The sequence below is a fragment of the Cebus imitator genome, unplaced genomic scaffold (assembly GCF_001604975.1).
Source record: "Cebus imitator isolate Cc_AM_T3 unplaced genomic scaffold, Cebus_imitator-1.0 Scaffold215, whole genome shotgun sequence".
NCBI lineage: Eukaryota > Metazoa > Chordata > Mammalia > Primates > Cebidae > Cebus > Cebus imitator.
In genome coordinates, this window is record NW_016107530.1 from 1,987,643 (window position 1) to 2,002,178 (window position 14,536).

Here is a 14,536-nt window from a genome sequence, read left to right on the forward strand (position 1 = left end):
AGAGACAGAACCTCTTCTGCTCCAAATCTCTCACTGTGTTGCCCAGGGTAGAGTATAGTGGCACAATCTCACTGCGTCCTCGAATTCCCAGGCCCAAATGATCCTCCTGCCTCAGCCTCCCCAGTAATTGTGACTACAGGCATGTGCCATCATGCCCAGCTAATTTTTAAATTTTTTTGTAGAGATGGAGTCTTGCTATGTTGTCTAGGCTGGTCTCAAAGTCTTGGCCTCAAGAGATCTTCCTGCCTCAGCTTCCAAAGCACTGGGATTACAGGTGTGAGCCACCATGCCCAGCCTCAAATCCAGAGCAGAGTCCATGTCTCATAGAATTGCTGTCCAGAGCCCAGGAAATGGTTTACAGAAGGCCCGACCTAAGCCGGAGGAGACCCCAGGGCAGCCGCAGCTATCCCAGATCACCGCACGCCTCTTCCCAAGAGGCTTTACCACCTTCCCACCACCTTGTAGAGATGTGTTTTTCCTGACACAGTGGCCTGAATCCTTCTTGACCTAGTAGTGCCCACCCCAGAAGCTCTCATTGCCCTCGCCCAGGGCGTGGAACCCTAGCCAGAGAGCTGGACTTCCTCAGGACGTCCCAGTCTGCCTCAGGAAGATTCCCTGTATGCGGATTCTCCAGAGAAGGTGGGCTGTCCGAGGGGAAAAGTTCTACTCCAAACCTCTTCTGCTTCATAAATGGGAACACCAAGTTCCAGAGGGAATGTTCCACGGTGTTCCAAGGTCAAGTGGAGCGGCCCACCCAAGGATGTAGAGGGACTTGGTGGAACCCAGACGAATGCCCAGGTTTCCTGGCTCCATGTCCCTGGTTCTTTCTGTGGACCTCGCTGGACGCTGGGGTTTGGGAGCTCCTCTATAAGGCACTCCTGGCGTCTCCTCCATGGCCACTGCTGCCCTAGCTGTGCTGTGGAAGTGAGTCAGCCATTGGAACTCTCGCTTGTCATTTATTAATGCAGATAATGACGCTGACCTGCTTCCCTGGGGAGAGCTAATAAGCATTTTAAAAGCTTTTGAAGCGACTGCTTCTTCGAGGCTGGTTAAGGAGGCAGAGGGATGCCTCCTGGCTCCTAGGAAGGGACCCCACTCCTGCCTAGGCCTTAGCCTCTCTGCAGCTCCCCTGGCCTTGCTTTTTAAGAGGACAGTCCCTCCTTTCACATCACCATAAACAAACATGCTGAAAATGCTGGGGATGTGCTGGGGGTCTGACTCCAGGAGCCATATTTTCACCCCATGGAGACCCCCTTCGCTGTGGAGTCTGAGCCTTTTCAAAATGGTAGCTACACCAATGGCCTTCCTTGCCCCAAAGGCCCGTGTGCATTTCCAGCCAGGGATGGACTGAGTTTCCCATGGGACATGCCTGACTTCCCCACCACAGGGGAGCTATCCCACAAGGCTCTCTTGGCTTCATGCCAACCCTTCTCTTGGGGGCCTTCCAACCATCTCAGGCATCTCAGAACACGCCTCCAACTCTGCTTAGAGAATGAGGAGTGTATGTGAGGCCAACACAGGCTTGTGGACTCCGTCAACACCCACGGAGGGCCTGTGACCAGGGAGGATGCTAGGACGGGCCCTGCTGCTGTGCAAGAGAAAGGTCTCTGCTCTTGGAGGGTGTTCGGGACTGAATGTGTCCCTCAAAATTCCTATGTGGAAGCCCTAACCCCACAATGTGACTGGAGATAGGGCCTGTAGGAAGTCATGAAAGTTAAGTGAGGTCCTGGGGTGGGGACCTGATCCCCTAGGATTAGGATTAGTGTCCTTATAAAGAAGACACCAGAATGCATGCTCTCTCTCTCTCTCTCTCTCTCTCTCTCTCTCACACACACACACACACACACACACACCGAGAAAGCACCGTGGGAGGACAAGGTGGGAAGGGATGTCTACAAGTCAGGAAGAGTGCCCTCAATTTCAGAACCTTGATCCAGGACTCTCAGCTTTCAGAACCATGAGAAAAAAATTTCTGCTTTTTTTTTTTTTTTTACCACCCAGCCTGTGATATTTTGTCGTAGCAGCCCAAACAGACCAACGCAGAGTGGGAGGCTCACAGGCTAGCTGGGGAGACAGGCGTGGGAAGAGAAATATGACTGGACTGTCCCAGACAGTAATTTTGAAATCTTGCTGCACATTGGTGTCACCTGAGAATCTTTAAAAACTCCTAATCTGGGACCGGGTGCAGTGGCTCATGCCTATAATTCCAGCTGTTGAGAAATATTGAGTTTATGAACATTGATGAATGCTGAGTATATGATAGAATATATTGTTTGCTAGGAAGAACGATGACAAGGAAAACCTAGCTGGCCCTCTCCCCAAGTGGAAAACCAAAGTGGTAAAACAATGTAAATATCGTACACCAGTCAAAACCATTCTCTGAGCTATCTGCCCCTGCCCCCGGGGCTCCCTCGTGGAGAACACCTTTTAGTTTGTCTGTAGTCAGTGGGAAGTGGGAAACAGCTGCCTACTTGGAATATTTTTGAGTTATGAGAAAATACAGAACACCTGTTTGTTAATAATCATCACCTGTGCAGAGAGATAACTACATGGATCAGACTCTGCTCCTGGCCTTCAGCCTGGAATGCTGGCAGCCCCTGAGGCTCTCAGCTCCGTAGGCGGCTGGCCCCCTGGATGGACCCACTTTGTTGTTCTATCTGGGTGCCTGCCTCTCATTGCCTTCAGCGCCACCTGGGCGGGGGTCTCTCCGGCCAAGCTGGTACTTGATACCCAAAACTTTGGGAGGCTGAGGCAGGTGGATCACTTGAGGTCAGAAGTTTGAGACTAGTCTACGCAAAATGGTGAAACCCTGTCTGTACTAAAAATACAAAAATTAGCTGGGCATGGTGATGCGTGCCTGTAATCCTGGCTACTTTGAAAGCTGAGACAGGAGAATCACTTGAGCCCAGGAGGTGGAGGTTGCAGTCAGCCAGGATTGCACCACTGTATTTCAGGGAGACAGAGCAAGACTGTTTCAAAACAAACAAAAAACTGATCTGGTTTTCACACTGAGACATTCTGATTTTACTGAAATGGGGTGTGATGGCTTCAAGTCTCCCCAGGAGATTCTAAAATGCAGCAGAGTTTGGGAATCACTGGTCTAAGAGCTATTCTAGAGATGTAGGAGCAGAGAGGATGGGACAAGAGACAGGCTGATTGGCAGGTGAGGAGGGGCACAGGAGAGAGAGCACCAAAAGATAGCCAGATAGAACGCATAGCGCATGACAAGCCATGGAGCAGTTAGCAGATCTGCAACTAACCGGTCTCCCGCAGTTAAGCATGAGCTCTGTGAGGCCAGGACCCTTGTGGCAGATGAAGAGCCAAGAAGGGTTGCAGCAGTGATTCTCTATCTTGCCTGCCCGTCAGAGTCGCCTGGAGAGTTCTGAAAAAGCACTGATGTGTAGGCCCTGTCCAAACAGATGAATACAGTGGAATTGGTCTGATTCCATAGCATTGAGTGAGCTTCAATTAGTCTGCATTAGAGGCTCAGTGCCAGTGATTTTTCTTAAAGCTCCCCTGTATGATTCTAATATGCAGCCAGGATTGAGAACTCCTGGTCTTTCGAGATGTTAATAAGTTGCAAGAGGGTTTTGAGCCAAATTCTACTCATAGATCTATTGTTTGGTCTGTACCGTGTTTCAAAATAATTGTGAATTTGTTTCTCAACATTTTTAAATTGGGAGCTGAAATTCTTAATGAAAAATATCTGGAGGCCAGGCATGGTGGCTCTCCCCTGTAATCCCAGTGCTTTGGGAGGCTGAGGCAGGCAGATTACTTAAGATCAGGAGTTTGAGACCAGGCTGGCCAACATGGTGAAACCCTGTCTCTACTAAAAATACAAAAATTAGCCAGGCATGGTGGCAAGTGCCTGTAGTAACAGCTACTTGGGAGGCTGAGGCAGGAGAATCACTTGAGCCTGGGAGGTAGTAATTGCAGTAAGCCAAGATGGCACCAATGCACTCCAGCCTGGACAACAGAGCGAGACTCTGTCTCAAAGAAAAAAAAGAAAGAAAAAGAAAAATATTTGGATTTCTGGCTTTCTATTGTCCCCTTTGACTGCCCTCACTACTCCCGAGAAAGTCTGATTCTGAGATCACTCTCCACCTCCTCCTCCACCGCTCCTTTTAGATGCTTCTCCGAGCAGGTGTCCACATGGATATCAGTGGGCACAGGAGGGTTTTCCCCCTTTAAAGAACTTCTCAGTTCCACTTTCTTCCTGCCACCTCCTGAGATCCAGCTTTTCAGATGGAAATCAGTTTCTAGGATGGTGAGGCTTTCTGCAAAAAGCCTCCCTAGGCACAGCACGTGAGCCCAGAGGTAGCTTTTGGAGGTAGGGTGAAATGGGGAGCAGCTCCCCTGAGGATGAAAGTCCAGGTCAAGCTCTTGGCCAGAATGCATGCAGCTGGAAACCCTGCAGGCCAAGGAAGTGGTGAGGCTCCTCAAGGTGGACAGGGATTACTTCTACATCTTGGATGGGTACACCCTTAGCTTTCTCAGATGATCTCCCAAAGGGCCAAAAAAGTTGAGGGAGGCAGTGCTAAGGTACAGGAGGGCCAGTGCCCAAGCAGTGCAGGGGAGTGTTCTTAGCCTCTCTGCTCCACTACAGCTGTATAATATTGGGTAAGCCATTTGCCTTGATGGCTGCATCTGTAATATAGGAGCAATGGTGACTTGTTTGACCGAAAAACTCAGCATCCAAGGTTCAGGGCAGAGAAGCGCCCCAGTCCTGCAGTTAGGTGAAGTTTGGAGAAAACCGTGATCTACAGTGGAGAAGAATGTTGCCTCAGGTTTCCTGGGAGCTGCTTTGGGGTAGGGAAGTGTCTCAGTCCACTAGGGCTGCCATAACAAAATACCACAGACTGGGTGGCCTAAACCGGCAGTCTCCAACCTTTTCGGCACCAGAGACTGGTTTTGTGGAAGACAATTTTTCCACAGACAGGGGGTGGGGCTGATGGTTTGGGGATAAAACTCTTCCTCCTCAGATCATCAGGCATTAGATTCTCATAACAGGCTCGCAACCTAGGTCCCTTGCATATGCAGTTCCCAATTGGGTTCACGCTCCTACGAGAATCTAATGCTGCTTCTGATCTGACAGGAGGCGGGGCTCAGGCGGGAATGTTCACTCCCCTGATGCTCACCTCCTCCTGTGTGGCACAGTTCCTAACAGGTTGGGAATCAGGACTTGGGGCTTCCACAACAAAAATTTATTTTCTCACAGTTCTGGAAGTTAGAGTCCAAGATCAAGGTGCTGAAAGACTTGGTTTCTCCTGAGGCCTCTGTCCTTGGCTTGCAGAGGACAACCTGCTCACTGTGGCCTCATATGGCCTTTCCTCTGTGCATGTAAATTCCTGGTGTCTCCTCTCCCTCCTCCTCCTCCTCCTTCTTTTCTTGAGACAAGGTCTTGCTCCATCACCCAGGCTAGAGTGTAGTGGTGTGATGTCAGCTCACTGCAGCCTCTGCCCCCTGGGCTCAAGTGATCCTTCCACCTCAGCCTCCTGAGTAACTGGAACTATAGGCACACGACACCACACCTGGCTATTTTTTTCATATTTTTTATAGAGACAGGGTTTTGCCATGTTGCCCAGGCTGGTCTTGAACCCCTGGGCTCAAGTGATCCACCTGCTTCGGCCTCCCAAAGTGCCAGGATTGCAGGCATCAGCCACCACACCCAGCCTTTTTCTCTTCTTATACAGACGCCACTCATGTCATTAGGGCCTCACTCTGAAGACCAGATTTAACCCTAATTACTTACCAAAAGTCCTATCTCCAAATGTAGTCAAATTGTGGAGTTAGGAATTAGACATAGCAATTTTAGGGGGACATAGCTCAGTCCACAACAGGAGGAGAAAGAGAGGGGGCACTTTTCTTTATCTGCATGGAGAGACATTTACCCAATCTGTCTGTCTGGCCTCCACCCATGACTTTTGGATAAGGAAGGGCACTGTATTTAGTGGCCTGTGATTTTATATAGTACTTCTTCTCAAGACACAGCAGCTTTGAGAAGAGGTACTATACATCCCATTTACAGATGAGGAAAGTGAGGTGTATTCATCCATTTTCACACTGCTATGAAGAAATACCTGAGACTGGGTAATTTATAAAGAAAAAGAGGCTTAAAGGACTCACAGTTCCACATGGCTGGGGAGGCCTCACACTCATGGTGGAAGGTGAAGGAGGAGCAAAGTCACGTCTTACATGGTGGCAGGCAAGAGTGTGTGTGCAGGGGAACTGCCCTTTATAAAATCATCAGATGTCATGAGACTTATTTACTATCATGAGAACAGCACGGGAGAAACCCACCCCATGATTCAATTATCTTCCACCCGGTCCCTCCCACGACACATGGGGATTATGGGAGCTACAATTCAAGATGAGATTTGGATGGGGACACAGCCAAACTGTATCAGAGGGCTTAAGTGACTTACCCTGGGTCACACAGCTAACAAACAGTAGAGATGGAATTTACACGCAGACACACTGCCCTGCCTGCTCTCCAAGGCTAGATCCACTGATTTTGTTTTGTCTGGTAGCACTTGGACTTGACACTGTAGGAAGGTTTTGTTAGAAGAAAAATGTCTGTAGAAGAGGAGGGAGAAGGAAGAAAAAGGCTCCGTGATCTGGAACTTCTCAAATAAAAAAGACGGTGGAACAATTGACCACAAAGCACTAGAACGATGTGGCTGCTTAGGAAGAAAGGAAGAAAGTGGAAAAGTAGGCTGGGCATGGTGGCTCAAGCCTGTAATCTCAGCACTTTAGGAGGGGGCGAATCACGAGGTCAGGAGTTCGAGGCCAGCCTGACCAATGTGGTGAAACCGTCTCTACTAAAAATACAAAAATTAGCCAGGCATGGTGGTGCTTGCCTGTAATCCCAGCTACTCTGGAGGCTGAGGCAGGAGAATCGCTTGAACCTGGTGGGCGGAGTTTGCAGTGAGCCGAGATCATGCCATAGCACTCCAGCCTAGGTGACACAGTGAGACTCTGTCTCAAAAAAAAGAAAAAAAAATAAAGTGAAAAAGTGAGGCGGCATTATTCAAAGTCTAGTGCCCTGGCCAGGCGCTGTGGCTCAAGCCTGTAATCCCAGCACTTTGGGAGGCCGAGGCGGGTGGACCTCTTGATGTCAGGAGTTCAAGACCAGCCTGGCCAACGTGGTGAAATCCTTTCTCTACTTAAAAAAAAAGATTAGCCTGGTTCAGTGGTGGGTACCTGTAATCCCAGCTATTAGGGAGGCTGAGACAGGAGAATCACTTGAACTCAGGAGTCAGAGGTTGCAGTGAGCTGAGATTGTGCCATTGCACTCCAGCCTGGGTGACAGAGTGAGACCTTGTCTCAGAAACAAAACAAAAAAAAAAACTTTCAAAACAAAGTCTATTGCCTCAGTAATTATAGCTCATATTTATTGAGTACCTACAATGTTCTAGGCACTATTGTCAGGGCTTTACATATATTAACTCACCTAATTCTCATAACCCTACATGGTAGGCACTATTATCCCTATTTTGTAAATGAGAGGAAATTGAGGCACAGAGACATATAACTTTCCCAAAGCACACCAACTCTAAATGGCAGTGCTAGGCTATTCAGGCTTTACAGCACAGTGTCTCAAACTTTGCATTGCTCAAGGTGGCTTAATACAACCTGACACACTTCTGGGTTTTATCAGAGGGACTTCAAGAAATGTGAGCACTTATACAGGAAGGTGGACTCAAGATAGTGATGAGACGAGTAATATTTCTTGCATACTGTCTATATGCAAAGCACTGTTCCACATGTTTTATACATAGTAACTGCTTTAATCTTCACAACTGTAGGAGATAGGTGCCATTATTATGCCCATTGTACAGATGAAGAGAGTGAGGCAAGTCACAGATGGAAAAAAGCCCAGTGAAATTCTTGAGTTTCTCCAGTAGAACAGCAGAGTTGAAGGAACAACTTCCCTCCCTCTTGACCTCTGAAGGGCTGCCCTAGGGGAAGAGAGAGGGACGTGACGTCAGAAGTACCCATTGCTGGGGATACTTCTTGCTGGGGATTAGGGTCAGGATGCCTGCTCTGGGTCAGCATTAGACTCAGTGACCTCTAAGGACCTTCTAGCTGTGAGACTCTGCCCATTGCTCAGGACAGAGGAGGAACCAGGGAAAAAAGTGAGTCTAGGAAGAATCCTGATGCCAACTGCTTCCTGTTTCCAGAGAGCAAACTCCTGACTCCTAAAAAAGGAAGAAACAGACCATTTACTTTCTTTCATCTGCCTAGAAAATGGGATCTTTTTTTTAAAAAAAAAGATGTACTCAGGAGGCTGAGGCAGAGAATTGCTTGAACCTGGGAGGCAGAGGTTGCAGTGAGCCAAGATTGTGCCACTGCACTCCAGCCTGGGGGAACAGAGCGAGATTCTGTCTCAAAAAAAAAAAAGAAGGGTGCATAGTAGGTGTATATATTTATGGGGTACATGAGGTGTTTTGATACAGGCATGCAATGTGAAATAAGCACATCACGGAGAATAGATTCGTGGAGAATCCATGCCTTCAAACATTAATCCTTTGAGTTACAATCTAATTAAAGTTTTAAAGTTATTTAAAAATATACAGTTATTATGGACCTTAGTCACCCTGTTGTGCTATCAAATAGTAGGTCTTATTCATTCTTTCTTCTGGTTTTTTTTGTGCCCATTAACTATCCCCATCCTCCCACTACCCTTCCCTGCTTCTGGTAACCGTGCTTCTACTATGCCCATGAGTCCAATTGTTTTGATTTTTAGATCTCACAAATAAGTGAGAAAATGCGATGTTTGTCTTTCTGTGTCTGGCTTATTTCACTTAACATAATGATTTCCAGTTCCATCCACGTTGCAGATAACTGGATCTCATTCTTTTTTATGGCTGAATAGTACTCCCTTGTGTACATGTACCACATTTTCTTTATCCATTCATCTGCTGATGGACACTTAGGTTGCTTCCAAATCTTAGCATTGTAAACAGTGTTGCAACAAACACAGGCGTGCAGATAGAACCTGGGATCTTTATTCATGTGGCAAAAATTTATGGTGGTGTCTGCTGGGTGTCTGACAGGGGCTGGAGATGAGTAGCTTCCAATTCAGCTCCAGGATCCATTTGTGGAGCAGCGGCTATGGGCTGGGCTGAAATTTGGCATTACATTTACTCCCCTCAAACCCACTTTACTAATGCAGAAACAGACTTAGGTGCAGGTATTATTATAATAAGAAACTTTTCCAAGGGTACCACCCGGTGAGTGCCTGAACTGGTTAATTCTTGTCCCCATTCTCCTGGGAGAGCGCGGAGCTGGTGGGGCTCCCCGCCCCCCGCCTCCCTCCTGAAGCCCTCCTGTTTTCACAGCTACCTTTCATCCCCTTCTCAGGAAAGTCCAGGGTGTTGGACCCCAGGCTGGGGTAGGCAAAGATGAGAAGGGGGGACAGACGCTGGCATGTGGGGTACGGGAGATTCGCGCGGAATAATGGGACGCAGCTGCCAGGGCTGCAGTGGGCAGAGAAGCGTGTCTCCCACTTCGGAGGGGCGCTCGGGCTCTGTGGAGGGAGCGCCCTGCGGGAGGCGGTCCGGGGCGCTGTGTGGGGACGGGTGCCATGACGACTGCGCCGCGCGAGCCCCCTCCTTCCCCTGGCCAGGAGGTGCGAAGCGGCGGGCGTCTGAGCCAGGCGGGCAGCAGCGCTGTGCGGGAGCCGGTCAGTCCGAGGGGAGGGAAACTGGCCAGGGTCTGGGGCCTGGGAGCGCATACCCCCTGCCGGCTCCCCGCCCGCCTCTTCTCAGACAGACCTGCTGCCCAGAGAGCGCAGAAGCAGGTGCTTGGGCCCGCACCCAAGTGTCGGTAGACTGTCCCTCTCCCACCGGCCCGAAGGGACCCGCTGCCTCCAGCCATCGGAGACCGCTGGAGCCCGCAACAGGGGGCAGCATGGAGGGTGAGTGGTCCCGGGGCTGGGGGCCAGCAGTGGGGCGGGGTACCGACTCTGGGGCATGGGGCCGAGGGAGAGGAGAGGGGCCAAGCAGCTGGTCACCCATGTCTGTCCAGAGCCAGACGATGTGACACTCCGTGTGTAACAGAGACAAAGACACTGAGAGAGGGAGAGAGACACCTGAGGTGCCCATGTGTTCATGGATGTGTGTGTGTGTGTGTGTGTGAGAGAGAGAGAGAGAGAGAGAGACAGACAGACAGACAGAGACAGACAGAAAGAGACAGAGGAAGAGAAAAACCTGGGGGTGCTCTGTATTCATGTTGTGCATGTTTGTGTGTGTGTGTGTGTGCGCGCGCGTGTGACAGAGAGAGACAGAGACATAGAGACAGACACTGAGAGAGAGACAAAGACTTGGGGTGCCTCTGTAATGTTGTGCATGCGTGTGTGTGTGAGAGAGAGAGAGAGAATGAGAGATAGACAGAGACAGAGAGAGACCGAGAAAGGCTTGGGGGTGCCTCTGTGTTCATGTTGTGCATGTTTGTGCGTGTGTGTGTGTGTGTGTGTGTGTGTGAGAGAGAGAGAGAGACATGGAGAGACAGAGAGACACACAGAAAGACCTGGGGGTGCCTCTGTATTTGTGTTGTACATATGTGTGTGCATGTGTGTATGTACAAGAGATGTGTACACACACAAACACACACACACACACACACACACACACAGAAAGAGAGAGACCTAGAGATGCCTCTATGTCCCTGTTGAGTGTATGCATGCACACAGTCCCTGCTGTCTGAGCAGAGAATCATTTGAGACCAGGTACAGAGGTGAGGACAGCTTGGTTATTAGCTTCAGAGGAATTGTCACTGACTTTGCCTGCTTCAAGGGGTAGAGGTTGTGGGGGAGATGGGATTCTAGAGGTGATACCCTCCATGCAGAGAGAATTTCTCTCCCTAGGCAAAGGAGAGTGAACTATGGACCTCACCTTCAGAATTTTAAGGGATAGTGGCCCCCAAGGCATAAGGCTACCTGCTCCCACCTTACCAGAACCCTCTTTCAGCCGTTGTGGACAAGGGGAACCATGTTTAGGCTGACAGCCTGGAAAACCAAGGGCAGGTCCACTGTCTTGCTGGATGTCTTTGAGATGGTGCCTGAACCTCTCTGTGCCACTGGTCACCTGTCTGTCAAATGGAGGAACTTAACATTCAACTGGCTTCACGGGGTGCCTGTGAAGTTAAATAAGATGTGTTGTACAACACGCCAGTATGAGATAGCTGCTGCAAAAGGTAATAAACCCCAAAATCCCAACCAGTAATTGCAAACACTGCTGTTAAAAAAGAAAATTGAATTTTATAGAAAATCTTGTGAGGCTGCACTTGTAGTTTTCCAGTGAGCCAGGGTATGAAAAGCACACACACAAAAGAGGCAAGAAGGAATCAATAATCCCAGAGGAATCTGGAAGATTGGCAGGATCTGTAAGAATAGCGTTAGCAAAGTGCTGAAGCTCCAGTGAACAGAAGTCAGGGGAAATTGGCAAAGGCAAGAGCAAAGAGCTTTCAGTGTCTAAGTAAGAATAACAGGAAGGAATCTGCTCTGGCTTGGGCTCGAAGGCAGGCAGACAGAGCAAGACACAGGCTATTTTACTTCAAGTTGTGGAATAAAGACATAAGGAGGAAATTGAGACCCAGGATAGTCCAATGATCGGAAGAAAACATCAAGCTCACTCACTGCACCCCAGACACACGACATCCCAGGGGCCCAGAGGTATTTACAGATGTAATCATCGCTTTCGAGGAAATTATAGAGAATAAAGGAAGTGCCAGAAAACGGAATATGGGCGAATGTCCTGATTTTCAAAAAAGGGAGGAAATACAGATTTTTTATTTAATAAACTTCTACACTGCTAAGATTAGTATTGACCTCTATTAAAATTCCAGAAGAAATTACCAAGCACTGTGTACACTTAGGAGATAATAAAGCACTCGCACAGCTCAGAATTTTTCGAAATTCCGAGCTATACACTTGCAAAGATGTTTGCCTGAGCATGTTCATCACAGTGCAGAACTGGAAACCATCTAGATATCCATAAATTAAATTACATAAAAAAGGAGACACACTTGCAATGACATACTATGCAGACATTAAAAACTGTGCTTAGAGTTTTCTTTATTGACATGGAAATCTGTTCACTACCTACTGTGAGTAATTAAAAAAAATAGTTTTTGAATGCATGTGTAGTAATGATCCCCTTTATGCAAAATTACATAGGTTTATTATTGGAAATATGCATATATACATATACAAGTATATATGCAAAGAGGTGGTCACTAACATCTTTGTTTGATTCTCCTGCTTCTGAAGCAGACCCCAAGACAAAAGCTTGGGTAGAGGGAGTTTATTTGGGAGATGATGCCAGGCAGTGGAAGTGAGGGAATGAGGAGAGTGAGATAAAGAGGCCGAGCGCAGGGTCTCACGCCTGTAATCCCAGCACTTTGGGAGGCCAGGATGGGAGGATCACGAGGTCAAGAGACCAAGACCATCCTGGCCAACATGGTGAAACCCCATCTCTACTAAAAATACAAAAATTCGCTGGGCCTGGTGGCATGCACCTGTAGACCTGCTACTCGGGAGGCTGAGGCAGAACAATCGCTTGAACCCAGGAGGCGGAGGTTACAGTGAGCCGAGATCACGCCACTGCATTCCAGCCTGGTGACAGAATGAGACTCTGTCTCCAAAAAAGGGTGGTGGGGGGAAAGGCGAGAAATGGGTGCATTAATGAGCTGGTTTTAGCTGCAGGCAACTGGGGGACTCTATCCTGCTGGGGACACTCTGAGAAAAGTGCAGAGGGAACCCGAGGTTTACCCCATCTGAGAGGTGGCGTTGGCTGCTTCCCCTCCCCACTGGCTGAGGGTTGCCCCACTTCTGCAGTTTTGGGCTATCCCTGTTTGTGACTTCAGAGAAAGCAGAGTAGAGAGACTCCCAGGTGCAGACTTGGTGGGGTGCTGAAAATTAGAGGAACCATTCATCCCAGCTGAAATCTTTGGACCAAGATGTGGCAGGCAGAGAGCATCACAAACACAGGGCGTATCTCTGAATGTGAGGATTTTGTCATATTTACTCTCTCTTTCACGGTGCTCAGAATTTTTTGTTGTTGTTGTTTTTGTTTGAGAAGGAATCTCTCCCTATCCCCCAGACTGGACTGCACTGGCACGATCTCAGCTCACTACAGCCTCACCTCCTGGGCTCAAGCAATTCTCCTGCCTCAGCCTCCTGAGTAGCTGGGATTACAGGCATGTGCCACCACACTTCACTAATTTTTGTGTTTTTAGTAGAGACGGGGTTTCACCATGTTAGTCAGGCTGGCCTCAAACTCCTGATCTCATGATCCACCTGCCTCGGCCACCCAAAGTGCTAGGATTGCAGTCGAGAGCCACCATGCCCGTCCTAGAATTCTTTTATAATAAGCACAACAAAACAAAAAAGCATTTTCGAAAAGAAAGAAAATAATGTATTGTTTATTAGGAGTCTATATTAGTACTCACTGAGAACAAATCCAGGAGCTCAAACAACTGAACAGCAAGAAAACAAAAAACCCAATTAAAACATGGTAAGGGATCTGAATAGACATTTCTTGAAAGTGCTCAATATCACTAATGATTAGGAAAATGCAAGTTAAAACTGCAATGAGACATCATCTCATACCTGTCAGAATGGCTTTTACCAAAAAAGACAAAAGGTAAGTGTTGGCAGAGAGAAGAGAGGACCCTTGCGTGCTGTTGGTGGGAGTGTAGTAAGTTAGCACAGCCATTATGGAGAACAGTATGGAGCTTCCTCAAAAAACTAAAAATAGAATTACCATAGGATGGAGCAGGCTCATTTCTGGGTACTTACCCCAAAATTTGAAATTAGTTACTTGAAGAAATGTCTGAACCTCACGTTTATTGCAGCACTATCCACAATAGCCAGGCTATGGAATTCACCTAAGTGTTTATCAACCAATGAATGGATGAGGAAAATGGGGTATGTATATACAATGGAATCCTATTCAGCCTTTAAAAAGACAGAATTGTGTCATTTAAAACAACATGGACAAAACTGGAGAACATTATACTACCTAAACTAAGTCAGACACAGAAAGACAAATACCACATGTTCTCACTTATATATTGAATCTAGAACAATAGAACTCATAGAAGCAGAGAGTAGAATGGCTCTGGAGTTGGGGAGAATGGGGTGATGGTGCTCAAAGAATACAAAATCTCAGTTAGACAGAAGGAGTAGTTTTCTTTTTATTGCACAGCATGGTGCATAGAGTTAATAATAGAGTACTGTACATTTCAAAATTGCCAAGATGGCTGGGTGCAGTGGCTCATGCTTGTAATCTGAGCACTTTGCGAGGCCAAAGTGGGCAGACCATTTGAGGTCATGAGTTTGAGATCAGCCTGGTCAACATGGTGAAACCTCAACTCTACTAAAAATACAAAAATCAAAAAAAAAATTAAAATTAAAATTAAAAAAAAAATACAAAAATCAGTTGAGTGTGGTGGCACACACCTGTAATCCCAACTACTCAGGAGACTGAGGCAGGAGTACTGCTTGAGCCTGGGAGGTGGAGGTTGGAGT

At 47.8% G+C, this 14,536-nt stretch overlaps 1 protein-coding gene across 1 annotated transcript in view; it reads left to right on the top strand.

Annotated features, from left to right (window-relative positions):
* The first annotated feature begins 9,636 nt into the window (after positions 1-9,636).
* Positions 9,637-14,536, top strand: part of NPFFR1 (neuropeptide FF receptor 1) — a 31,749-nt gene continuing 26,849 nt past the window's right edge. The window contains exon 1 of the mRNA XM_037745837.1: positions 9,637-9,922. Coding sequence (XP_037601765.1) covers positions 9,916-9,922 — 7 coding nt within the window. The 5' untranslated portion in view covers positions 9,637-9,915. The remainder of the gene's footprint in view (positions 9,923-14,536) is intronic.